General features: G+C 41.6%; 1 protein-coding gene across 4 annotated transcripts; it reads left to right on the top strand.

Moving 5' to 3' along the window:
• Positions 1–532: 532 nt before the first annotated feature.
• Positions 533–26,394, top strand: LACTB (lactamase beta). Of its 4 annotated transcripts, none has more exons than XM_079768952.1 (7): positions 533–2,003; positions 10,010–10,436; positions 10,879–10,945; positions 12,634–12,824; positions 13,094–13,445; positions 15,284–15,449; positions 23,758–26,394. In XM_079768952.1, the coding sequence occupies exons 2-7, from the start codon at positions 10,068–10,070 to the stop codon at positions 24,287–24,289; spliced, it is 1,677 nt and encodes a 558-aa protein (XP_079625078.1). In that variant the 5' UTR covers positions 533–2,003; positions 10,010–10,067; the 3' UTR covers positions 24,290–26,394. The 4 variants fall into 4 exon arrangements, 3 of the variants coding, with proteins under 3 accessions (XP_079625078.1, XP_079625077.1, XP_079625076.1); XM_079768951.1 differs by lacking the exon at positions 533–2,003 and adding an exon at positions 7,305–8,863; XR_013813426.1 differs by lacking the exon at positions 533–2,003 and having other exon boundaries at positions 9,515–10,436; positions 15,288–15,449; positions 23,758–23,896.
• Positions 26,395–27,368: the final 974 nt, after the last annotated feature.

Genomic DNA, 27,368 nt, shown 5'->3' on the forward strand with positions numbered 1-27,368 from the left:
AATATAACATTTCTATTAAGCCACTCAACCTATGACATTTTGTTAGCAACCAGAGCTGACAAAGCACTTGGGCTAATATTTGATACCCACCATTTATTCATTTGGCTCCCAATGACCTGAGTCTTATTTATGCTATTCTCATTAATTTTGTATCTATGTCTTTTTAATCCTCACCATCCAAGGAAGTGGGTAATGATGTTTTTATGTTTTACAGCTAATATTAGATAATGAACTCTTCAGATTGCAGACTCAAAAGCAGAAAATCCCAGAGTTTGGTGGTCTTATGTGAATCACTTACCCTTTCTGGGCATTAATCTCCCCATCAGTAGAATGGGGATCACATTAGTTCCTACTTTACATTGCTTACGAGGATCTATGTAGCTGCCCAAAACCCCCAATGGGAGGTATAGGCACTGACCAAGTGGGTCAGAGTCAAGAGCTGGTTCCTGGAAGCCAGGATTAGGAAAAGCCAGAAAGGAGGGAGCCAGAGGGGTGAGTGTCCATGTTTTGAAATAGCATAAGCTTCCAGTGCTAATACAGGGTGTGGGGACTGGGCTCAACCAGGAAACACAGGCGGGTGCCTTGTTGTTGTTGTCATCTGAACCAGTAGAAGAGACGACAGAACAGAACTGAAGTGACCACAGCTTGCTTTATTGGCCATCAGGTAAGATACAAATGGAGTGAGTTGGGGTGACTCACATCTCATGTGGTAATGAGTGAAAATCTTTACCAAAGGGGTGTTTGCTTTTTTACACCCCTACCCCCATGATGTAGATTGAGAATCACAGAAGTTAATGATGAAGTAGAGGGTGTGGTAGGGGTCAGGGGTCAGGTGTGCATAGATCTTAACTATGAGATGCTGGAGCCTTACATGTGCATTTGATGCAGTAGTTAAAATTAAGCATTAATTTGCTTTCCTCATTCCTTCCCCTTTTTATAATCTGTAATTGAACAAAAGAATTACGGCCCAGTTCAGAGCTCACCACTGGCCATGCTCCCGGTTTGAGAGCCCTCAGTCCTCATCCCAGGGTTCACATGCCTTTCCCCACTGCCCCCTGCTGAGCGGGGAGGCCAGATCCCCGGCCCTTGGGTAGCAGAATCTCACAAGATGTTCCAAAGGACCCACTTGCTTTAACCAGTGACTTTAGAACATCCACGTGGTGCCACCAGGATACTTAGGACCAGAGACTCAAGTTTCAAAGCTTGGCAACTCACTTCCAATGAAGCAACTAATATTGAAAAGCATGCTGAGAAAAGAAAATGTTTATGCAGATTCTCGTTATACCAGAGAGTCCATGCTAACTGAAAAGGGAAAGAATTCTGAGACATACCCGTTCAAGACATCTAGTCTGAAACAATGAGGCAGAGATGGTTCTGGACTCCTTTGGCTTTTGCACCCTGGAGTTATTTGGTTTGAATGGCTGCCAATACTAATGTTCAAGAGATAGTCGCAAGTGGGAAAAGGGACCAGCATTCTTGAGGTTGGATTCCCCAAATTCTCCAGTTTATTGTAAGCCTCTCTAAGTCTGGTGGTTTGGGTTTAGAGGCAGCTCCTACTACTACTAGGAAGAATGTCTCCTGAGCATCCATCTTTGCCTGCAGCCACACTAACTCCAGCTTCCCATCTCTCCCCTCCACACACCCAATGATCACAGTTCAGATGGCACTTCCTAAGGAAGTTTCCCTTAAGGACCCCAATCTAGGGCAGATCTCATTGTTTTAAGTTTTCATTAACCATTTTTCTTTTCCTAAGAGCAATTACCTTCATTTTTAATTACACATTAATAAGTGTGATTATTTGATAAAGATCCATCTTTCCTACTGTTCTCTAGGCTCCCTGAGAGCAGGGGCAAGTCTGCTCACCATTATATCACCCTTCCCCGTGCCGGGTACACCACCGAACATTCTTGGAATGAATTGCAGAGAGGTAGATACTGAGTAGGAAACAGACAACTGTGAATCCGAGGGTTTTTGTTTTAAAGATCAGCACATGTGAGGCTAAGGTAAGTTATCCCCCAAATTTGAAGACAAGGTTCCTCATAAAAATCAACACACAATGGATGAGATCATCTGTGCACAGAAGGCAGAGGAAAAGCAGTCCTAACATCTTGTCAAAGCCACAGAGGAAGGGCAGAGCGAATTTTGGAACCTGGAGTGTGTAGTTAAAATTCAGAGCAATAGGGAGGGAAGGGAAGGGAGCAGAGAGGTCCTGGGTTGAATACTGTCTCTAGAGACTGTTGTGTAACGTGGTCTGTCAGGCCACATTAATGGGCACAGTTAAAGGGGAGACAGGTCCCATCAAGCAACCGTAAAAGATGATTTGTAAATGTGCCAGGGGTAGGGAGTTGGTGGCCGCCCAAATCAGTAAGTAAAGAGCAGTAGCTGACAGTTGGTACGTGGTCTGCCTGACCAAAGTGCACGCCTCCACAAGAAGTCCCCATTGCCTGTCTGTGGGATGCAGGATTGGTGTCCAGCCAGCTCACAGTTGGCTGATGACCCTGTCCGTGGAGATCTCCACACCCTATGTTCTGGCCTCAGGTTCCCAAGCAGCCTCTGACCATGGACTGGCCTTACACAAAGTCTTTAGGGGAGAGAAAAAAAAAATTGGTCAAGTGTGGTAGGTTGAATAATGGTCCCAAATGTTCACACCTTAATCCCTGGAACCTGTGGATATATTGCCTCACACGGTAAAAAGGACTTTGCTGATGTGATTAATAAGAATGTTGAGCCCTAGCTGGTTTGGCTCAGTGGATAGAGTGTCAGCCTGCAGACTGAAGGGTCCCGGGTTCAATTCTGGTCAAGGGCACATGCCCGGTGGCGGGCTCAATCCCCAGTGGGGAGGTGTGCAGGAGGCAGCCAATGAATGATTCTCATCATTGATATTTCTAGCTTCCTCTCTGAAATCAATAAAAATATATATATTTTTAAAAGAATGTTGAGATCGGGAGATTATCCTGTATTAATTAGATACACCAAATGTAACCACAAGGGGGAAGCAGAAGGAAAGAGAAAGAGGGAGAGGGAGAGAGAGAGAGAGAGAGAGAGAGAGAGAGAGAGCGCCATGCTGCTGGCTCTGAAGATCGATGAAGGGGCCAAGGAATGAGGGAGGTCTCTAGATGGTGGAAAGTCAAAGAAGCAGATTCCCTTCTAGATCCTAGAAGAAACACAGCCCTGCCCACACCTTGATTTTAGACAAGTGAAACGGATTTCAGACTTCTGACCTCCAGAACTGTAAGATAATGGATATGTGTAGTTTGAAGCCACATGAGTCTCTGGAGAATTTAGTTGGTTTCATACAGTTCCCCTGGGTCAAATCACTGCAAGGGGCATAGATCAAATTTCTGGATCTGCTGAGAACCAGCGTGGCTGACCTCAACTTTCTTAAAGGCCGTCTACCTGGGAAACCTGGCCTGGCCTAGAGAATTCCTGTTCCTTTTCCAAGACCCTCCTGAAATGTGCCTCCCTCTCTGTCACTCTCTCCTCCCTTCACATAACTATTGCTATCTGCCTCTATTATAGCACTTACCTTACTGTATTAATGAGCTCTAAGTCTGCACCTCAGTCCAGGACTGCTAGGCGCACACATGGCTCCTTTGTGCTTGTTAGAAAACGCCCCCCTTCTTCCAGAGGAAGTGGATTTCAGCCCACGGCCCCCTCCCCCGGCCCCTTCCCAGGCCCCTTGAGCATGTGCAGGGCCTCTCCACCTGTCTTCTCTGCTGTGAGCTCCTGAGTGTTTGCTTGTTCATCTTTGTATGTCCCCAGCATAGAAACCAGTCCCCTTGGTGACTCTCTGTAAAGGTTTTCTAAGCAGAAATGAATTGAATGCAGCCTGTGAGCATAGGCAGGGTTGCTCCACCCACGAGTCATCACATGCTGTGAACTGCAGACGGTTCTCAGAGCAGCAGAGGCAGGAAGAATAATGTCATCTGTTCTGCTCTCCATGGATTCTGGATATTTTAACATCTGCAGCTGGAAATTGTTTAGGGCCGTGGGACTAAAATAGATGCCTACAGCATTCTGTTACCTCATTCTTTGCTTTTGCGACCTAAAAACAATTCTTTCCCATTTCCCCAAGATGCACATCTGCCTGGGGCCAGTTGTTGTTAAGGCCACAGGAGGAACTGCCCGATTGAAAGGCCCTCTGTTGGACCCCTTCTGCTGCACCACTTGCTCATCAGTGAAGTGTGACACCATCACTCTCTCCTGGCTATTCCAGGACACACAGTCAGCTGCAGCCACAGAGCGAAGAGCAGTGCTTCAGACTCCCTGTGGATCTGCAGAGATGTGGCAAGGGAGAGCCGCAAGGGTTTGGTTTGGTCCAGTTCCCAAGAGCTAAACATTCCCATTGCTACAGTGAGAATGCACTCGTGTATGACTTGATCGCCTTCTTTCAAAAGGTCATTCTGACATTTCAAGACAGGACTGTTTGTGAACTTTGCATCAGTCCCAATGCAGGGGAGGCATAAGCTGGCTCTTCAGATGACTGGAATTAAATTCCTATTTTGTCTTATTCGCTGAGGCAGTGACCAAACAAGTTGACAAGTTGAGGGGAAGAGACTTGGGGAGGAAGACAAACTGTACAAGTATAAACTGGGAGATTGTTCACCTGTAGCAGGAAAAGAACTGGGGACTTTAGTAGTTGACATCTTGTTTTTTTAACTGAAAATATTATTAGAAGGGAACAAACAGCTCTAATCTCTACTCTAAGCCAGAATATTCATTAAAGTTTATATTTTTACAGATTAAAGCACACTTACTCTTCACAACAAATCTTGGATGCCTTTATTATTAGTTCTAACCTACAGATGAGGAAACTGAGGTTCAGGATTCAACACCCAAACCCATCAGACAACAAAATAAGTCCTGAGCTTTGTGTATGAAGAACACAAACATGTGTACAACAAAATTATGCTTTCAATAGTTCATAATCTAAATCAGAATAAACGGGAGAAACCAAGATGGCGGCATAGGTAAACACCCGAAATTGCTGCCTCGCACAACAACTTCAAAACTACAACTAAAAGTCAAAACGGACATCATCCAGAACCACAGGAAGGCTGGCTAAGTGGAAATTCTACAACTAGAAGGAAAGAGAAAAGCACACTGAGACTCAGAAGAGTTGGGGAAGTAAAGGCAGAGGTACAGAGGCACGTGCGCGCGCGTGCGGAGAGGGCTGGCAACTGAGGACGCGGCTGGCTTTTTCAAGCGGGAAGGAGACAAAAGCTCCCGACTGCTCTGAACTCCAGTTCCCGGCAAGACTCTGGGGACCCAGATTTATATGGGGAGAAACTGGACTGTCTGGCAGCGGGCAGAACTCAAGGGCAGCTTTCTCTCAGAGGTGCTTGCAGTGATTACCAAGGGACACTGAGACCCGGGGGCCTCTTACGGCAGGGCTGATGGGAAGCCATTGCTGGTTGCTCCACCCTGAGACTCCGCCCCACCCAAGCTATGTGCAGAGGCTTTTGCATATGAATGACCTGGTCCTTTGAAATCTAAACTTACCTAACAAACTGCAGCTGAGTCAGTGAGACCCAGAACATCCAAAAGAAGGCCCAAGGCCCCGCAGCAGTTTGCATTGCTTCACAGCTGGGCCTCATCTGGGCACCTCCAAAACCCAAACAAAGAAGAGGAATCTGCAGATCTCTCCGTAGCTCCTGCTGGGTGGCCTCAGGCAGAGGTTAAATTAGCACCTCATTGGAGATCTAAGAGCCAGTGTACCCAGGGGTCAGAGTAGGACCATCCAGATTACAACTCCTCAGATCCATAAGGGACACACTCAGGGGGCAGACTCAGTGAGCACCAAAGCCCCACTGAAGCAAGTCTTGCCTCACAAGGGTGTCTCCAGCACAGAAGTTCTTCCATCGTAGACACAGCTGATCCTCACAGCCAATTGGCCTGGAGGTCAATTTCTCCCAGTGATACCAACAACAATCAAGGCTTAACTATAACAAGACTGTGCACACAGCCCACAAAGGGGTGCACCAAGAGTGTCCACCTCAGGTAACTGGGGAGGCTGAGCCACTGGGCCCTATAGGACACCTAGCACACAAAGCCACTCTATCAACTCAGGGAAGCAGCCAAAATGTGGAGACAAAGAAACAGGTCACAAATGAAAGAAATGGAGGAAAGCAAACGACTGGATATAGAGTTCAAAACCACGGTTATAAGGTTTTTCAAGAATTTTCTAGAAAAGTATGATAAATTTAGTGAGACCCTCGAGGATATGAAAAAGGACCAACTAGAAATTAAGCATACACTGACTGAAATAAAAAATAATATACAGAGATCCAACAGCAGACTAGAGGATCACAAGAATCAAGTCAAAGATTTGAAATACAAAGAAGCAAAAAAAACACCCAACCAGAAAAGCAAAAAGAAAAAAGAATCCAAAAATATGAAGATAGTGTAAGGAGTCTCTGGGACAACTTCAAGCGTACCAACATCAGAATTATGGGGGTGCCAGTAGAAGAGAGAGAGCAAGATACTGAAAACCTGTTTGAAGAAATAATGACAGAAAACTTCCCCCACTTGGTGAAAGAAATAGACTTACAAGTCCAGGAAGCACAGAGAACCCCAATCAAAAAGAATCCAAAGAGGACCACACCAAGACACATCATAATTAAAATGCCAACAGCAAAAGACAAAGAGAGAATATTAAAAGCAGCAAGAGAAAAACAGTTAGTTACCTACAAGGGAGCACTCATACGATTGTCAGCTGATTTCTCAACAGAAACTATGCAGGCCAGACGGGAGTGGCAAGAAATATTCAAAGTGATGAATAGCAAGAACCTACAACCAAGATTACTCTACCCAGCAAAGCTATCATTCAGAATTGAAGGACAGATAAAGAGCTTCACAGATAAGAAAAAGCTAAAGGAGTTCATCACCGCCAAACCAGTATTATATGAAATGCTAAAAGGTATTCTTTAAGAAGAGGAAGAAGAGGAAAAAGGTAAAGATAAAAATTATGAACAACAAATACATATCTATCAACAAGTAAATCTAAAAATCAAGTGAATTAAAAATCTGATGAACAGAATAAACTGGTGAATATAATAGAATCAGGGGCATAGAAAGGGAGTGGACTGACAATTCTCGGAGGGGAATAGGTGTGGGGGTACGGGAAGAGACTGGACAAAAATCGTACACCTATGGATGAGGACAGTGGAGTGGGGGGTAAGGGCAGAGGGTGGGATGGGAACCGGGTGGAAGGGAGCTATGGGGGAGGGGGGGAGAGGAACAATTGTAATAATCTGAACAATAAAGATTTATTTTTTAAAAAAGAAAACAAAAAGTTAAAAAAAAAACAAAAAGAATAAACAACATGGGCAATAATTAGAAAACAAAAGGTCAAGGGAGAGGCAAAAACATTTAGGACCGATATTAATCCAAGAAGTCTCCATGCAAGAGGCAGGACTTGAGTTGGGCTTTGGAAGTTGTGCAGTAATCCCATTCAGGAAAAGACATGAAAATGTTCTGAGGGTGGCAAGGTGTGTTTGTTATTTTTACACAGTTAGTACCAAAGTAGTGATTTGAACTCATTTTAGTACTCATCACTATTTTATTTCTACCCTACACTTTGAAACATAGACTATTTTCTAGAGCTGCTTTAGTTTTACAGCAATATTGAGCAGTTACAGAGATCTCCCATGCTACCCCTGCCCACACACATGCATAGCCTCCCCCAGTATAACATCCCACACCTGAGTAGTACATTTGTTACAATTAATGAACTTACATGACACATGATTATCACCCAATGCCCACAGTTTACATTAGGGTTCACTCATGGACAAATGTATAATGACATGTATCCACCATTATAGTATTATATGGAGCAGGTTCATTGCTCTAAAAATCCTCTGTGCTCTATTCATCCCTACCTACGCTCTAACCTCTGACAACCACTGATTTTTTTTTTACTGTCTCTGTAGTTATGGTTTTTCCTGAATGTCATATAGTTGGAATCATACAGTATGTGGCCTTTTCAGATTGGCTTCTTTCACTTAGTAATATGCATTAAAGTTTCCTCCATGTCTTTTCATGGCTCGATAGCTCTTTTTTTTTCTTTTCACTGCTGAATAACATTCCATTATCTGAATGTACCACAGTTTATGTGTTCATTCATCCTGTTTGCTTCCCAAGTTTTGGCAATTATTAACAAAGCTTCTGTAAACATCATGTGCAGGTTTTTGTGTGGACATAAATTTTCAACTCCTTTGGGTAAATAAATACCAAGAAACATGATTGTTGGATCAACGGTAAGAATATGTTTAGCTTATAAGAAATCACTAAGCTATCTTCCAAAGTGGCTGTACCATTTTACATTCCCACCAGCAAAGGATGAGAATTTCTGTTGCCCCATAGCCTCACCAGCATTGGTGGTGCTGTCAGTATTCTGGATTTTGATGACTATAATAGGTGTGTAGTGTTATCTCATTGTTGTTTTAAAAAAACACAAAAACATAGTTTTCTATCAAGCCGTCTTTTTGTTTAGCCAGGGAATGGTCTCTTTTTTTTCACTTTTCCTATAGATTGTTCTACTGCTTTCCTTTGTCTAAGGTGATTTCACTTTTTGATTATTGATTTTGTTGCCAGCCTTCCTTAGAAATATTTTCCTTCATGTTTTGGAAATTTATAGAAAAATGCATAAAATATCTATGTACAGTTTTTAAAATAATGATATAGTCAGCACTTATTATAAGCACCACTGGCTGTCTTCTATATTTTTCTCTTTAATATATTCTTTTCTCTAGCTGTCATGTGCTTGGAGTAGCGGGACCCCTAAGATAGGAACCTCCAATACCATTTTGACAGAGTGCACCTGTCCACTCTAACAGCAGGTGGTGCTCCAGAGACCTTTGTGAGTTTCTTTGCTAAATTCTCTGGGTCCTAGGAGACCCTGATCTCTTGGGGGTTGTGGTCTTTGTTATTACTTCACCTCCTGACTAGGTGTGATTACCATTATTGCCATTTCCTCCAGTTAAACAATTATTAGCTCAAGGTGTTCACAGTTTTTTCTCCTGACAACAGCTTGTCAATTCAAGCCTATAAACTCTCCCTATATTCCACCTGCAAGAAAAGACAGGATCATTTTATATATTGGGTAATATTGCCCTGGTACCTAAGGCCAAAAGCTTTCAAAAATCTTTCAGAAACGTGTGTGTGTGCGCACGCGCACACACGAGTGTGTGCATCCCAAAGTATAAAGATAAAATTGTAACATTGGAGTGGACCTTTAATCATCTTCAAAACTAACATTATGTCATTGTTTAGTTAGGATTATACACCTTCTACATTTTGTAGCAATTTGGGGTTGGAGTTCTTATTTCACAAGAATCCCTGATCATCTCCAGATGCCAGAAACCATAGCTAACTGTAAATTATATGAGTTATTTTGGATAAACATTTTTCAAGTGCAAATTTTTTTAACCTTTCTTTCCAACAACAAATAATAATAATATAAGGCCTGGATATAACTTAACATGTTTGATGTGTGGCGCTAGACTTCTGGAAATAAGAAATTTTTTACAAGAGCCTTGTGAGCTGAAATGAGACATAGACTATGGAGAAGGCAGGAGAGAGAAGAGGGTTCTGAGGGAAAAGGAGAGGCCGGGGCCGCTCCAGGAGCGGAGGATGCGGAGGTCCCTGTCCAGTGAGGACTCAGATCTGAGTCCAGTAAACAGTGTGAAGTGGTAGGAAGGACCCGTGCGCCCCGGCGGTCCAGGGGTGGCGCGCACTCCCGAGGGAACAGGGACTGGGAAGGCTTCTCTGAGGAGGTGACACTCCATCTGAGAGGGGAAGAGGTGGAGAGAGATGACACATCTAGAGACAAGCCGGGGGCGGGGGAGGGGGGAGAAAGGAGGAAGAGCTCGATGCGCTCGGCGCTCCGCCCTCGGGCGTCGACTGCTAGGGCCTGAGCGCGGTCGCCGCCCTCCGCCCGGTCCTCTCCCTCCCCTCCCACCCCCCTTACCTTCCCGCCCCCTCTTTCCCCGTCCTCCTCCCCCAGCGCCTCTGCCGCCGCCCGGCCCGAGCGACCGCCGAAGCTGCGGGTCTCCGGAGACGCCATGTACCGGCTCCCCTTGACCGTGACGACCCGGGCCGCGACCCCGCGGGGCTGGGCCTGGGGCTGCGGGCGGCGCGGAGCCCACCATCGCGCGGGGCCGGGGCTGCCGCGGCTCGGGCCCGGCTGGGCCGGGGGCCTCGGGCTGGGGCTGGGGCTGGCGCTCGGGGTGAAGCTGGCGGGCGCGCTGAGGGGCGCAGCCCCCGCGGCGCCCCCTGCGGCCCCCGACCCCGAGGCGTCGCCCCAGGCCGAGCAGCCGCCGCCGCGGGAGCAGCCCCTCGCCCCTCGGTCTCCGCAGACCCCAGCGGCGTCCACCCCCAGGCGCTACGCCAGAGCCATTGACAGCAGCCGCGACCTGCTGCACAGGATCAAGGTACGGCGACGCGGGGCGTTGGCGGTCGGGGCCCCGGAAGGGGGCCCCTCGGGGGTCATCTACCCGGGCCGAGCCGACCCCAGCCTGGGCGATGGGATGCCCACGGTCAGCTCCCGAGAAAGACTTCCCGTTTCCCGACCGCCCGGCCGCGGTCAGACGCTCTTAGGGGGTTGCCCAATTCGGGGAGGAGGTCACGGCCCGCCTTGGGGACCGCCCCTTCCCTTTCGGGGTGCTAATCCGGCACACCTCTCGGGTTAGCGCAAGTTTGCAGCCGAGGTGGGCGGGGCGCAGCCGAGGTGGGCGGGGCGCAGCCGAGGTGGGCGGGGCGCGCAGAGGGGCGTGTCGGGGCGGGGCCTGGAGACGCCCGGGTGACAGCGCCCGTGGCCCCGCGAGGTATTTCCGCACGTCTCTGAACTGTCTGTTCCTTTCCCCCTGCTCTTAGGATGAGGTGGGCGCCCCTGGCATCGTGGTTGGAGTCTCTGTAGATGGAAAAGAAATCTGGTCAGAAGGTAAGCTCAGAAAAGGGTTAATGAGTAGCTTGTTTTTTGCCAGTTGGTGAATGAAATCTTGATGTTTTACTGCTTGGAGTGAATCTCATGAAATAAATGCCCTTCAGCTTAAGTGAAATTATCCATGTTGTGGAGAACAATGTGTCCAACAGAATAATGTATCGAGTTTTCTATCCGTAAGATTTAAAATGTAACTAATGACTAAACTGGAGTCTTAAAAATGGCTTGTTTCTACACCCACTCTAAAAGGACTGGATTTATTGTTCTGAAAGTTGTATATAGAACAGCCTGTTAACTGCATGTTTGTCGATAACCCTTATCCTCCTTTCCTATATAATAAAAGGGTAATTAATATGCAAAATGACCAAAGGAGCGATTGCTATGAGCGCGCTGACCACCAGGGGGAAGACGCTCAATGCAGGAGCTGCCCCCTGGTGGTCAGTGTGCTCCCACAGGTGGAGGGCCGCTCAGCCAGAAGCCCTGAGCCAGGCTCACAGCTGGTGAGGGAGCACAGCATGGATGGTGGCAGGAGCCTCTCCAGCCTCCGAGTCGGGCATCCCGGACTGTGAGAGGGATGTCCGACTGCTGGCTTAGGCCTGCTCCCCGCGGGGTCCTGGACTGCGAGAGGGGGCAGGCCAGGCTGAGAGTCCCCTCAGTGCAGGAATTTCGTGTACCAGGCTTCTAGTGAGTAGATAAAACGTCAGAATTTTGTGTTTTTCTTTTTTAATTCAGTCAACAATTTGAGTTGCCTATTCTGTAAAAGGCATGCGATTCCTGTCCTTAATGAGTTTATGATCTACTTTATTACTGTGCTTTTTTGAGTAGGCAGACACTTAAATAAAGTAGTACTTATTTACTCTTACTATGGGGCAGTAGGGAAGTGAATTTTTTAAAAAAATGATTCTTCCTCCAAATATAAGTATAGCTTAATCTGTATGCCTGATTTATGAAAAATATTGTAACCAAAATTATATAAATGTCAGGTTTATGGGTGGGGGCTTTGTTTTTATGCAAATATTTTAGCATAATCCCTTTACAGTTTAAAAACAGTCGTTGTACCCCCTTTTTTTCTTTTCAGATCTCAGTTCTTTATATCTCTTAGGATTCCACTTTCAGTCTGTCTAGAAGATGAAATCAAACTTAAATTTTTTCTAGAATGAGCTTTAAATTGGTGGTACATTATTGTGGTGGGTTTTTTCCCCCTGATTTTCTGATTTGCAGCTGAATTGAATTAATAGTTAGCTAAAGTGGATTTGCAGGACCTCTTTTCACTTATTTTTAATTGGATGGGTATTTTAAGGAATTCAGTAGAAACTCGCTCAAGAATAAATATAATCTGAAGAACAACAATGATGTTTTCTTTAAAGAATGTAGAGTAATTTATTTGAAATTTGGAATAACCAAATGGCTTAGATAAGCTAAGAAAAATTAGTGTTTGAATCAGATGGAAAATTACTATTGTGTACAAGACACAATTCTGTTTATTAGTTACAAGGTTAAATTGTTAGACTTACTGTTGTCCGTGCTAAGACTTATCCCTTGCATGATAAGTTTTCATTAACTTATAAAAGTAGAATATCTTTCCTTCAGATGAATATACAGGAAATTTTAAGATAGTATTATTTCAGTTTTTCAAGATTCCTTTGACCTTGAAGGTTATTAATGGTGACTTTTCACTTTTTTCAAAGGCTTAGGCTATGCCGATGTTGAGAACCGTGTACCATGCAAACCAGAGACAGTTATGAGAATTGCCAGTATCAGCAAAAGCCTTACCATGGTTGCTATTGCCAAATTGTGGGAAACAGGAAAACTTGATCTTGATATTCCAGTACAACATTATGTTCCTGAATTCCCAGAAAAAGAATATGAAGGTGAAAAGGTAATGAAACTCACAGTTCATTTTACAAGTGGCACGTTTAATGGTTTAAAAGGTTGCATAGGATTCTTTGGTTTGTTTTAAATTATTGTTAATTTTTTTTTATCCAGATGATAATTGAGATTTTCTGAAATTTTAAACTAAAGATGTGTATATTACATATTTTTTCAATAGCAGTTTAAAATGGAAAATATTACTGAGGCATTATTCCAAGGCTACTAACTTTTTGTTATAGTTTAGAACGTAATTAATTTTCATGTTTTTACAATTAGGTTTCTGTCACAACAAGATTATTGATTTCCCATTTAAGTGGAATTCGTCATTATGAAAAGGACATGAAAAAGGTGAAAGAAGAGAAAGCTTATAAAGCCTTGAAGATGATGAAAGAGATGATGGATTCCGACCAAGAAAAAGAGTTAAAAGATAAAGGAGACAAAAATAATGAAAAGAATGGCTTTGCTAAAGCTAAGATAGAGCAGGATAATGAAGCTAAATGCCGGAATTCCAAACCTGTCAAGAAAAAAAATGATTTTGAACAAGGCGAATTGTATTTGAAAGAGAAGTTTGAAAATTCAATTGAATCCCTAAGATTATTTAAAAATGACCCTTTGTTCTTTAAACCTGGTGAGTGTTCATTCCCTCTCGTAACAAACTCATCATTATTGAAGTGTTAATTTTCAGAAAATCAAGAATACCATCCTGAGGGCTTTAGATGTGGTAGATGATTATGGCACGGATTTTGTTGTCCAGTGCTTGCCTTTTGTCTGCATTTCTTAAGAGTAGTTAAGAGTGTAGAGCATAGTTCCTGCCTAACATCCAGGCAGCTACTTGTTTAGATTTAGCCTCATGGAGGCTACCCAGTCATTTAGTAGATTCTAAGTATCAAAATATTTGTGAAAGATTATGGAGAAATGTTGGAATAATAGTTCTCCAAACAAAATCTAGACCAAAGTGGATGTGATAATGTATTGCCACTATCTTGTTTTTTAATTAGACTTTGTTTTTTTAATATATCTTTATTGATTTCAGAGAGTAAGGGAGAGAGAGAGAGAAACATCAATGATGAGAATCATTGATTGACTGCCTCCTGCTTGCTCCCCACTGGGGATTGAGCCTGCAACCCAGGCATGTGCTCTGACAGGGAATCAAACTAACCTCCTGGTTCATAGGTTGATAATCACTGAGCCATGCCGACTGGGCTTAGTTAGATTTTAAATTGCTCAACTTATTTTGTGCCTTCATTTCTTAAATAAATCAGTGTTCATCAACTTAATTTTATTTCCAAAAAAACCTAATATATAAAAATAACTCCCTTCGTTTTTGTATATTTTTTGGTATGATGCCTACTTAAACCACTTCATATCTTTAACCTTTTGCACTCGGATGTCGAGTGTGACTCGACACGGTTAGCATTAGAATAAAGGAATCGAGAAAAAAGCAAGCGAGTGCAAAGGGTTAAACTTACCATAGATTTATTTTTTATTCCATTTTCATATTAAAAGATGCTTCTACCATGAGTAGGTATTATATAGGTATAATCAGTAATGGTAAAGAAAGATTATGGATTTTGTCTTTAAAAATAAGGTTCTCACCCATTTTTAGTACAAATGGTACAATCTACATTTCCAGAATCATGAGATAAAGGTATATATTTGAATATGTATTTTAATATGTATTTGAAATAAGGTTTATATATTCCTGCACCAGTGGGGTCCCTCAGCCTGGCCTGTGCCCTCTTGAAATCCGGGACCCCTCGGGGGATGTTGGAGAGCTGATTTCAGCCTGATCCCCGCAGGCCAGGCTGAGGGTCTCCCACTGGGCCTCTAGTACGCATATAAGATCTTTGGTTAATCTCTTCCTGCCCTCCCCCCACCCCCTTCCCTCTGAGATTCATCATTCTGTTCCATGTTTCCATGCCTGTGGTTTCCACTCCTGCATTGAGCGTCTGCCCCCCTGGTGGTCAGTACGCATCATAGCTACCGGCCAGTCAGCCAGTCAGCCAGTTGCTTAGGCTTTTGTATATATAGATGTGTTTTATTAAAATAACTTGTATAACTACTTATGCCTTAAGCAACTTGTATAACTACTAATGCCTTAAGGTACATTAGGAACAAGATAGTTGACTCAAGAATCCAAATTTGCTTTTCTTTCTCTTCCTAGTTTGTTTCCAGTTTGTAGAATTTTTATTATGTTTGAGGTAGGATCATTTGTTTATTTTCTTATCATAGAAAGGAGTAAATTCATGTGAAAATTTAAACATATTGATCCTTATTTTATTCTTGTATTAGGCACATGGAATAAGTAGGGCCATTACAGAGCTGAATAACATATCATCCATGATGTTTTATAAATGCTGAAGTAAAATATTCCAGTTTTAAGGTATATACCAGTTTTTAATGGAAAAGTATTTTACATGTTATGAATCATTTTCTCTTTTTTCCTCCTTGCAATGATGTCTCAAGGTAGTCAGTTTTTGTATTCAACTTTTGGCTATACCCTACTGGCAGCCATAATTGAAAGAGCTTCAGGATATAAATTTTTGGACTATATGCAGAAAATATTCCATGACTTGGATATGCTAACAACTGTGCAGGAAGAACATGAACCAGTGATTTACAACAGAGCAAGGTAAATGAATATTTTTTGGTGTATCTACCTATATCACATCTTAATACTATGTTATCAATTAAAACTCAAATTTTATCTTCTTTCCAAAATCAACTTGTCACATTTTGGAAGCTTTTCTACATGTCTGTTTCTCCATTTATAAAGTGTGCTTGTAAAATATTCCCAAGATCCTTAGATGAAAGGCAGCAATAATAATTTAACCACATGATTAATTAAACCAAAATTGCACCCATCATTGGCATCTGTAATTTGCTCTTCAACCATCTCTTTTTCATGTTTATAAACTAATACTTTATCTTTTGTTATTTTTAATTGTTTTAACTTTTATTTTGAAATAATTTTACACTTATAGAAAAGTTATAAGAATAAGTTATAAAGAATTTCCATAAACTCTTCACCCAGATTCTACAAATGTTATCATTTTACCACATTTGCGTTATCTATCTACTCGAGGACCGGTGCACAAAATTCGTGCATTGGGGGGTGGTCCCCTCAGCCCAGCCTGCACCCTCTCCAATCTGGGACCCCTTGGGGGATGTCTGGCTGCCGGTTTAGGCCCGATCCTGGGGATTGGGCCTAAACCGGCAGTCAGACATCCCTCTCACAATCCAGGACTGCTACCTCCTAACTTCTCACCTGTCTGCCTGCCTGATCGCCCCTAACTGCCCCCCACTGCCAGCTTGATCACCCCTAACCTCCTCTGCCTGCCTGCCTGATCGCCCCTAACTGCCCCCCCCACCCCCGCCAGCCTGATCACCCCTAACCACCTCTGCCTGCCAACCTGGTCGCCCCCAACTGCCCTTCCCCCGCCAGCCTGGTCACCCCAACTGCCCCCCCACCGACCTGGTTGCCCCTTACTGCCCCCCCCTGCCAACCTGGTCACCCCCAACTGCCTCCCCTGCTGGCCTGGTTGCCCCCCACTGGCCTGGTCACCCCCAACTGCACCCCCCCCCTGCCCCGCCGATCTAGTCGCCCCACACAGCCTGCTGTTCAGTCGTTTGGTCGTCCCGCACTAACCCCCCTGCTGGCCCAGTCACCCCACGCAGCCTGCTCTTCAGTCATTTGGTCGTCCCTCACTAACCCCCCTGCCAGCCTGGTCGCCCCACACAGCCTGCTGTTCGGTAGTCCGTCCAGTTGTTTTGGCCGTGACGGCCCCTGGCTTTTTATATATTAGGATATGTTTTTGGTTTTCTCTTCCTGAATCATTTAAAAATAAGTCGCAGGCATGGTATTCCTTTACCGATAAAGATTTAAATGTGTATTTTCTAAAAACCAGGATACTCAGGAAATTAACATTGACACAATGCTTTTATCAAATCTACAGATCTTATTCAAATTTTGCCAATTGTCCAAATGATGTTCTTTATAGCAGAACTGTTATAAACTGTTGTCAGTTTGTCCCATTATTGCTGATGGTAATTTTAATTGCTTTGTTGAGATGTTACCTGCCAGTTTTCTGCACTATAAAAATTTGAAAGTAATTTCATTGAAATATAGCAAATGAAAAGTTTATTGTAATTTTATTAGTAACCTGTAAAGGGGCATTAAGAGAAAATTTTGAAGCTAATGACTTTTCCATTTTACTCTAATTATTTGATTTGTTAGAAAAGTAAACTTTAATCAACTGTTGCCTATTTCCCTTAGTACATGCTTTAAATGGTTTAATGGCACTTGAAAGAGATGAATGGTGGAATATTTTTAGCTTTATCTTCCTATCTCCACACTAGTTTTATTTAATCTTCTGTTTTATTTAGTTAAATTATCATTTTAAGTTATCAGCTTATTTAAAGGACTTAAATGTGCATTGCTAGTCAGCCTGAAGGAGACTTTTTTTGGACCTAAAAGAATTTGGGTTAGTAGCAGGCAATGAATTTTAATTTTTTTAAATGGCCTGTAGTTCTCAACCAGTTCAGAGATTCTTAGTGTTTTTTTGTGGAGGTTTTTTGTTCAATATTATATTTTACTGGAAAGCATAAGAAAAATTGACAAATGCCATAGGTTGTCAATTGAATCTAAAAAAGATTCTCTAATAAAGATGGCATAGATGCTTGACCTTATTTTGATTTAGATCTAGGCATTTGATAATGAATGCCTAGACTTTTATATAAGGGAGAGGAGAAAATTATGTATCATTGGGCTTCTTTTCTAAACTGAAAATTACGGATCTATGAATGTATAGACTGCAGAGCAGCTATCATTTGCTGTTTTCTTAATGAGTGATTAATTTATGACTAGCACAAAAATCAAAATATGGCATATGATGAAGAGTTAATTTTATTTTAGCTCTCTTTTTAAAAAAAAAAAAAAGACAGTAGACGTCCATTTATATTATATAAGGTTCCTATCTGCTTTGGGTTTTTTCTTCAGATTTTGGTAGTACCCACTGGTGCTACAGGGGTGATTCATTTTAGTTAGATTAATGGACTGCTGAAATAAAATAGGATGGAAATATTGTTATCTAGGAAAATGTTCTATCCATTTGCTTTGTTTTTATTTTAATTGATACATTATGTTCTTGGGCCTATACAAGTCAACTCTGTTGTGTGTGTGTGGTTTTTTTTTTAATTCTTATCTGAGGACATATTTTACTGATTTGAGAGAGAGAGAAACATCCATGTATGAGAGAAACATCATCGATGGATTGTCTCCTGTATACACCCCAACTGGGGAATCAAACCTGAAACCTAGGTATGTGCCCTGACAAGGGAATTGAACCAGCAACCTTGCTGAGCATGAGATGATGCTCCAACCAACTGAGCCACCTGCCGAAGATTGCTTGGCTTGCTTGCTTTTCTTTCTTTGTAATAATTATTTAAAAAGAGCTTAAAGGGAACACTTTTTTTTTTTTTTTTAGAGAGAGTTCAGGGAGTAAAAGGAATCATTTCAATATATCTATTTTTTAAAAAAAACCTTCACCTTGACCGGTGTGGCTAAGTGGTTAGAATGTCAGCTCACGCCGACTCCTTGATCATAATCATAAAGTAAATATGTTTATGCTATCCTGACCAAGTCTTTTAGAGTTATTGTATCCCAAGAGTAAATATTTATTGTCTTTATCACTTTTCTGTGTACATTTGTGTGTTTAAAATAGTGCTTCTCAGTGTCTGTCACCTGTTAAGGTATTTCCCCAGAATCCCATCCCAAAATACTATTTACGTTTCTTTGGTCAGAACTTTAGCCATAGGCCACACTTAGCTGTAAAGCAGGCAGAGAGCGCCCTGGCCAGTGTGGCTCAGTTGGTTGAGCATCTGCCCCGTGCACCAGAAGGTCGCTGGTGTCGATGTTTCTCTCCCTCTCCCTTCTCTCTCTAAAACATAAAACAATAAATCAATAAAAACATACTTTATATATATTTTTTAAAAGAATGCAGAGAAACTAATATTTAGCTGGGTACATTGCTCTCCTGAATAAAATTGGGTTGTTTGTTTTTAATGAAAGAATAGGAATATTGATTCTATGTATGCAAATAGGTACATTGACTATAGCAAGTATATTCTGTATAGGCAAATAAACTAAATAACCCTTCAAGCAAATACCCACAAGGGAGTGGAGTGAATGTTCTTGCCACAGTTTGTTGATATGAGAATCCTTAGTCAATGCATTAACTTATTATTAGACTTTGTTTACATTTTCTATGCATCTGGCACAATACTTGCAACAAAAATCTCTTTTATAATTGGATGAGACCAAAACCAAATAGAATGTTTTCTGAAGTGTTGCTGTATTTTGACAGTATCGATGTGGCCTTTACTTTCTGGTATTATCGTTTTTTATTATTATTTATTTATTTTCTAGATTATCTTCTAAAATTAAGTCTTGTTTCTTATGCCTTCGGCTGACAGACTCTAGTAGTAGATTCAATCCAGAAGTTAAAGCTGAATGTTCAAGTGGGATTGGTTTTTTAATATGCATTTTACATTCTTTGGGTTTTTTAACTTCTCATAACAATAAAATACAAAGTAGTGCATAATTGTTTCTAAAGGCATTTAAGAAGCATTTAAAAAATAAAAATCTTAAAAATTTTTTTAATATATTTTTATTGATTTCAGAGAGGAAGGGAGAGGAAGAGAGAGATAGAAACATCAATGAAGAGAGAGAATCATTGATTGGCTACCTCCTGCACGCCCCCTACTGGGGATTTGGCCTACCACCGGGCATGTGCCCTTGACCAGAATTGAACCTGGGACCCTTCAGTCCACAGGCTGACACTCTATCCACTGAGCCAAATTGGCTAGGGCAAAATAAAAGTATTCTGAATTTCTAAGTTTGTAGGTGTAGATTTCTGTGGTTATATAATGTTCTTGTGCAGAAGCTAGAGATTCTTAAGTAGGAAGAGGCTGCTTGTCATCTGGCATCATTCCATCAGTTATTCAGTTACAAAGGTGTCCCAGTTACTGACTAAAGAACTTATGTCTATATCCCACTCTTTTTAAAGCAGAAATTCCTTAAGAAATTAAAATAAAGTTATTATCCAGCTGAACAAATTATTTTTATGAAAAGCCATTAATTTGTCCTCTGTGAAAAGGAATCAAGGGATTAAAGTCTAAAATCTATTTAAAGTTTAAAATTCTAGATTAAAGTCTGGAATTCTCCACAGTTTTGTATTTTAAAGGATGAATGACTGAGGAATTCTAATTTCCAACCTTGATATAAGTGGTTTGAAATGCTTTACACAAAGCTGATTATTAGCCAAAATATACTAGTAGTTCTCTCCTAGTTTGCGGACTTGGAGTTCACTCTAAACTATGTTTCTCAATAAGAAAATGTATTTCTGTTGCCAGTGAGGAGCTTTCCATGTCCCCACCAGTTGCCCGTGAAAGTGGGGTTCTTGCGATGTCACAAGAAAAGGAATTTTCTGAGACTTGCACAGGAGAATGAGTGGCATTTATTTGCATGAAATTACATCCCTGAGTTTCCAAGGCTCCATTTCCCTTCGTCCTGCCAAGGAAGGAGTCCAGCTGTGTCTTTAGCAGGGCTGGGATTAAAGCCGTTGCCCAGAGTTTCCGTTCCATATTTGCATAATCCAATCCAGCATTGGGCTAGTTTAGCTTGGTTCCCAGCTGCAGTTCACCAGTCCATTGAGTTTAGGATCCCCATGGCCATGCCTGTAGGACACATGGCTATGGAGGGAACACTGGCAAATGCAAGGACGCAGGAGTAAAACCAGAGGAACAAGAGAGCCACAAGAGCTAAGAGAGAGAGAGAACTCCTTTGTCTGGGGGGTTATATATTCCCAAATTTTCACAGACTTGCATAGGCTCCATCCCCTCTAGCCAGTGATCACTGTTCCATCCCCTCTAGCCAATGATCACTGTTCCATCCCCTCTAGCCAGTGATCACTGTTCCATCCCCTCTAGCCAATGAGAACTGTTCCATCCCCTCTAGCCAATGATCTCTAACAGGCACTCCAACTTAACTTCACATGCATACATCTCCCCTTTGTCCAGTCTCTTGCCCCAGTAATCTGCAGGGAATGGGCCAGATGGTTCCCTGGGGAGTACAAAGTTGCAGCTTTCTGGTGAAGCTGCCCAGATGGCCAAGCTTATAATGTCTGGCCTCTCTTTTGCTACTTTCTGTTATTAATAATAGGGGCCCGGTGCACGACATTCTCCCTTCTTCTCCATCTAAAAATCAATTAAAAATTTTTAAAAACATATCCTTGGATGAGGATTTTTTAAGATAAAAGTTTTTTCCCCCCTTAGGATCTAGGAAACTAGAGCCTTTTGTGAACTAAGGTGAAGGAGTCAACGTTCCCAGCATGGCACAGAAAGTCTTGCAGCATATGGGAGAATGGACCATTGTGTGAGACTTTTCCATGCATCACAGGACATTTAGGAACCTTGGGCCCCTATCTATTAAGTGTCAGTAAAATCCCTCTAACAATTGTCACAACGGAAAAAAATGCCTCCAAATTTTTGCTTATGGGGTTGGTACTGCCTCTGTTGAGGACCATTGATTGTGTTGTAGGCCATGGTAAGAAATTTGGATTTTATTATCATTACAGTGGTCACCATTGGAGGGATTCCAGGGGGTGGGAGAAGGGGGAGACAATCTCAGGCTTCTGCATGGAGAATGGGCTGCAAGGAGATAAATCATCGGGAGTATAACTGATGGAGCAAAATTACAGAGACAAAGATGCAGATAGTGGGATTAGTCTTAAAATAACAGGGACATTCCTGAAGTGACTAGAGGGAAGGAAAAAATAATGGATGATGATGTAAATACCTTCTGAGATCAAGATTGGAGTTTCTAGCTCACTTTGGATGGTCTCAGTCTTTTCAGTAAAACAAAAGGTACAGTTATCTGCTGATTGGGCCTGAGATATAATAGAGGGCTGAGAGTGGAAGAGATTGGGAATAGCTATTATGAAGGATATATCAGGGAATAACCAGGAAGAGAATGAAAAGATTTGAAAACAGCAGTTGAGACCTTTAGCAAGACTATGAATTGGTACCAGTCACCTTTGTTATATGAATTCCTATAGCCTTTCTTGGCAGATAATGGAACAAGGAAAGGGTTGCCTATATGTATTCAGATTAGTCAGAAGAATGAGGAACCTAAAGGTGCTAGTAAGCTGGCAGCTGAAGTAGTTGAAATGGCTGATGGTTTAGTTCAGGTTAGGACAGAAAATCTGGTGAAATCAGTAGGAACAAAAAAAACCCCAAAAACCTGGGGAGATGGAAGAGTCAGGGGACTAGATGGAGGAGAATAGATGGAGGTCATAGGGAGGGCAGAGAGCGGGTTCATTGGAGAGCTGGAAAAATCGAAGTCCTAGGAAGAAATTTCTGAGTCTGAGACCTTAGAGATAAAACAGTTCAAAGTGATGGTGAGATCCAGGTCTGACAGTGCTTTTGCATAGCCAAAGTAGAATGAAGACAAAGATCATTAGAGTGAGACAGTCAGCAAACTAAAAACCTAAGAGCATCATTTTATTATGAATCTTGAAAGAAAGGATTCTCCTGAGCCAAGTTTCACTTTTTGTTTAATTAATTTTGTGTCTTCATTTTATTTACCTCATTTATGTTACAGCCTCCTCACATTAGCATAGAAACCTCATGAGGTCAGACACTGTCTCTTTTAACACTTTATCCCAGCATCCAAACAGTCCCTAACACAGAGTGAGTGCTCCATCAATAATTGTTGAATGAATGAGTAAATAACAACTGTCATTTATTAAGTACCTGCCAGAAATATGCAGTGTTTCATACATATATTCCTAACTCTGCAAATAGATATTTTTGTCTTCATTTTACAAGATAGGATGCTAAAGCAGTGAATAGAAATGCCAGACTGCCTGGGTTTAAATTCAGTCTGCCACTTACAAGCTGTGTGAATGTGGTATAAGCTATCCTATATAATAAAAGCCTAATACGTAAATTGACCAAACAGTGGAACGATCGGTCGCTATGACGTGCACTGACCACCAGGGGCAGACACTCAACACAGGAGCTGCCCCCTGGTGGTCAGTGCGCTCCCACAGGGGGAGGGCTGCTCAACCAGAAGCCAGGCTCACAGCTGGCAAGCGTAGTGGCGGTGGCAGGAGCATCTCCTGCCTCCACAGCAGCACTAAGGAGCAGTGAGCTGAACTGTAAGGAGCAGTGAGCAGGCGGGCAGTAAGGAGCAAGGGGTCCCGGACTGCGAGAGGGATGTCCGCTGAGGGCTCCCGGACTGCAAGAGGGCACAGGCCAGGCTGAGGGAACCTTCCCCCCCACACACACACCCCTTGTGCACAAATTTTGTGCACCAGGACTCTAGTGAGAGTAAAGCTATTTATACTCTCCATGTCTCTTTTTTTTAAATTTATTTCAGAGAGATAGGGAGAGGAAGAGAGAGAGAGAAACATCAATGATGAGAGAGAATCATTGATCGGCCGCCTCCTGCACACTCCCTACTAGGGATCGAGCCTACAACCCAGGCATGTGCCTGGACCAGGAATCGAACCATGACCTCCTGGTTCATAGGTCAACACTCAACCACTGAGCCATGCTGACCGGGCATGTGTAATCTTAACCATTAATTTTTTTGCAGTTATTTAAAGTTTGATACACTCAGTATGGGCAAGCATGACAATGGAAAAAAACAACACACTTTCTATGCTTTAATTCACAAGGCAATTAGAGTAGTTTACTCATTTATTTGTATTTCATTAAGATCTGAATCATACTGAAAATTAGTGGTTGGTTCCTGCGAATGTATGATTACTACAATGAAATGCAATCTGTCTCATGTACATTTTCCTATTCGTTTTCATGTGTAAAGTCAATAATAGACTATTAAATTTTTAATCACCATTCTTATTTTATTTTAGATTTTATGTTTACAATAAAAAGAGACATCTTGTCAACACACCTTACGTGGATAACTCCTATAAGTGGGCTGGTGGTGGCTTTCTGTCTACAGTGGGTGACCTTCTGAAATTTGGGAATGCTATGCTGTATGGTTACCAAGTCGGGCTGTTTAAGAACTCAAATGAAAATCTTTTGCCTGGATATCTCAAACCAGAAACAATGGTTACGATTTGGACACCAGTCCCTAACACAGAGATGTCTTGGGATAAAGAGGGTAAATATGCAATGGCATGGGGTGTCGTGGAAAAGAAGCAAACATATGGCTCTTGTAGGAAGCAACGGCATTATGCCTCACATACTGGAGGTGCCGTGGGTGCCAGTAGTGTCCTGCTGGTCCTTCCTGAAGAACTGGATGCAGAATCTGTACATAACAAGGTTCCTCCAAGAGGAGTAGTTGTTTCCATCATCTGTAACATGCAGTCTGTTGGACTCAATAGCACTGCTTTAAAGATTGCTCTGGAATTTGATAAAGACAGAGCAGACATGCCTTAACGTCACAGGTGCAAAATGAACTGTTTTGCTTTTTTAAACATTAACTAAAGTTCCAAAATACATGAGGTTTTTAAGAATAAATTTGTAATATAGTATAATTGAATGCAGAAAATATGTACCTCTAATTGTTTAATTTTGTAATTGTCTTTTATTGTAGGGTTAGTTCTTTATACTCAGGGAAGTAACAATATTGTATTTACTTTTTGAAAAAAAAGTTAATTCTTGAAATAAAATATTCTGATGAAAATATATACTTTTTGAATGTGTAAAATAGAGAAAATCTCATTCAGTAGGAACCTCCAAATATTGCTCTTTTTTTCCTTTTTTAAAAATTCATCCCCTCACCACCTCCCCTTTGATAACTAACCATCAGCTTGTTCTCTATATCTATGAACCTGTTTTGTTTTGTTTATTAATTTGTTTTGGTTGTTTTAGATTTCACATATAAGTGGAATCAAATAGTGCTTATATTTCTCTGTGTGATTTATTTCACTTAGCATAATACCATCTAGGTCCATTCGTTTTTATTGCTGCATAATGTTCTATTGTACATATATGCCTCTTCTTTAGCCACTCATCTATCAATGGATACCTAGGTTGCTTCCATATCTTGGCTATTGTAATTAATAATGCAATGAACATAGGAGTGTATAGATCTTTTTGAATTAGTGTTTTTATTTTATTTGGATAAATACCCAGAAATGAAAGTGCTGGGTCATATGGCAGCTATATTTTTAATTTTTTGAAGAATCTCCATGCAGTGTTCCATATGGGTGCACCAATTTACAATCCCACCAATAGTGCACAAGGGCTCCTTTTTCTCCACATCCTCATTTTCTTATGTTTTGATGATAGCTATTCTGACTGCTTTGAGATGATATCTCATTGTGTTTTTGATTTGCATTTCCTTGATGATTAGTGATGCTGAGCATCTTTACATATGTCTGTGGGCCATGAGTATGTCCTCTTTGGAGAAATGGCTACTTGTTCTGCTGCCAACTTTTTAATTGGATTGTTTGGGGGAAGGGGATTTGGCATTAATTGTATGAGTTCCCTATATATTTTGGAGGTTAACTCCTTATCAGATGTATCATTTATGAATATCTTCTCCCATTCAGTAGGTTTTCTTTTTATTTTGTTGATGTTTTTCTTCACTATGTAAAAACTTTTCAGTTTAATGTAGTCCCACTTGTTTACTTTTTGTTTGTTTGTTCTTCACCTTGCCCAAGGAGACATATCCAAAAAGATATTGCTAAGACCATCAAAGAATTTACTGTCTATGTTTTCTTCTAGCATTTTTATGGTTTCGGGTCTTACATTTATGTCTGTAATCCATTTTGAGTTTATTTTTGTACATGGTGTAAGAAAGTTGGTCCAATTTATTTTGGTACTATTTGTCCAGTTTTTACACTGCCACTTATTGAAGCAACCATCTTTACCCTCATTGTATACTTTCCTCCTTTGTTGTAGATTAGTTGATAGTATCAGTGAGTATTTATTTCTGGACTCCCTATTCTAGTCCATTGATCTATTTTTATGCCAGTACCATACTGTTTTGATTACTGTAGCTTTGTAATATAGTTTAAAATCAGGCTTGACTGGGTCTAGAGGATCTGATTCCAAGATGGCTCACCCATGGGTCTAGAGGATCTGATTCCAAGATGGCTCACCCATGTGGCTATAGGCAAAAGGGCTTACTTACTGGATTTTGGCAGGAGGTCTCAGTTTTTCATCACATGAGCTTCTCCAAGGTATTCTTGGCTATTCCATGGCTTCCTTCAGATTGCGTGAAGAGTGAAAAAGGCAAAAGCCACAATGTATTTTATAATCTAGACTTGGAAGTCATATACCCTCACTTATGCCAAATTCTGTTGGTCACACAGACCAACCCTGATTCAGTTTGAGAGACGACTACACAAAGGCTGAATACCAGAGGTAGGGATGGGTCATTGAGAGCTATCTTGGAGACTGGCTCCAAAAATAGCTTATTGTAGTGGGGACATATGGGAAATGTTGTTGTAACAGCCATACATATGTATATTGGAAACTAAACTGAATTCAGAAAATTTCAAAAGGAAATTGTTTTTTATACACTCTAATAAAAGGAGGGTTTTCTATCATTCTGAGCCCTAAGCCTGTTTCTTCACTTTCCACTTCAATATATTGAGGTAAATAGATGAACATCTCTAAGTTGGTTGAAATATGAAAAAAGCTGCTTTCTAAAACAGATCCATTTCACCTCTTTTTTTCTTGCTTCTCCTGATCCGTAGATCTTGTATTCATGTTTGTAAACTTTTTTTTTAAATATATTTTATTGATTTTTTACAGAGAGGAAGAGAGAGGGATAGAGAGTTAGAAACATCGATCAGCTGCCTCTTGCACACCCCCTACTGGGGATGTGCCCGCAACCAAGGTACATGCCCTTGACCGGAATCGAACCTGGGACCCTTGAGTCCGAAGGCTGACGCTCTATCCACTGAGCCAAACCGGTTTCAGCTGTTTGTAAACTTTTTCAATCCATGCTCTCTTTGATAAATATAAAAATGTCATACCTATTTTTAATGTTATTTTAAATGTTAAACATTAGATATGTGACTAAAAGCAAATCAAATATAATGGTAATTTTTTAAATTAAATTTATTGGGGTAACACTGGTCAATAGGGTCATACAGGTTTCAAGTGTACATTCCTATGATACATAATCTGTATATTGCATTGTGTGCCCACCACCCAAAGTCAAATCATTCTCCATCACTATATATTAGGCCCCCTTTATCCTTTATTCTCCCCATTTCCCTTTTCTCCTTTGCAACTTGATTTTGCCGCTCTTCCCAACCAGTGGTGGAACCTGTTTGTCTACGCCAGTGATGGGCAACCTTTTGAGCTTGGTGTGTCAAACTTCGCCAAAAAAACTGAGCATAACTCGGGTAGTGTGTCACTTTGAGGAAAAAACATTATTTCGCAAATGTTTCATCCTCGGCATGTGGCCGCCTCAGCAGCCGCGTGTCATCAGAAATGGCTACGCGTGTCAGTGCTGACACGCGTGTCATAGGTTCGCCATCACTGGTCTGCGCCCTTG

This window comes from Cnephaeus nilssonii, assembly GCF_951640355.1.
Source record: "Cnephaeus nilssonii genome assembly, chromosome: 4".
Classification (NCBI taxonomy): domain Eukaryota; kingdom Metazoa; phylum Chordata; class Mammalia; order Chiroptera; family Vespertilionidae; genus Cnephaeus; species Cnephaeus nilssonii.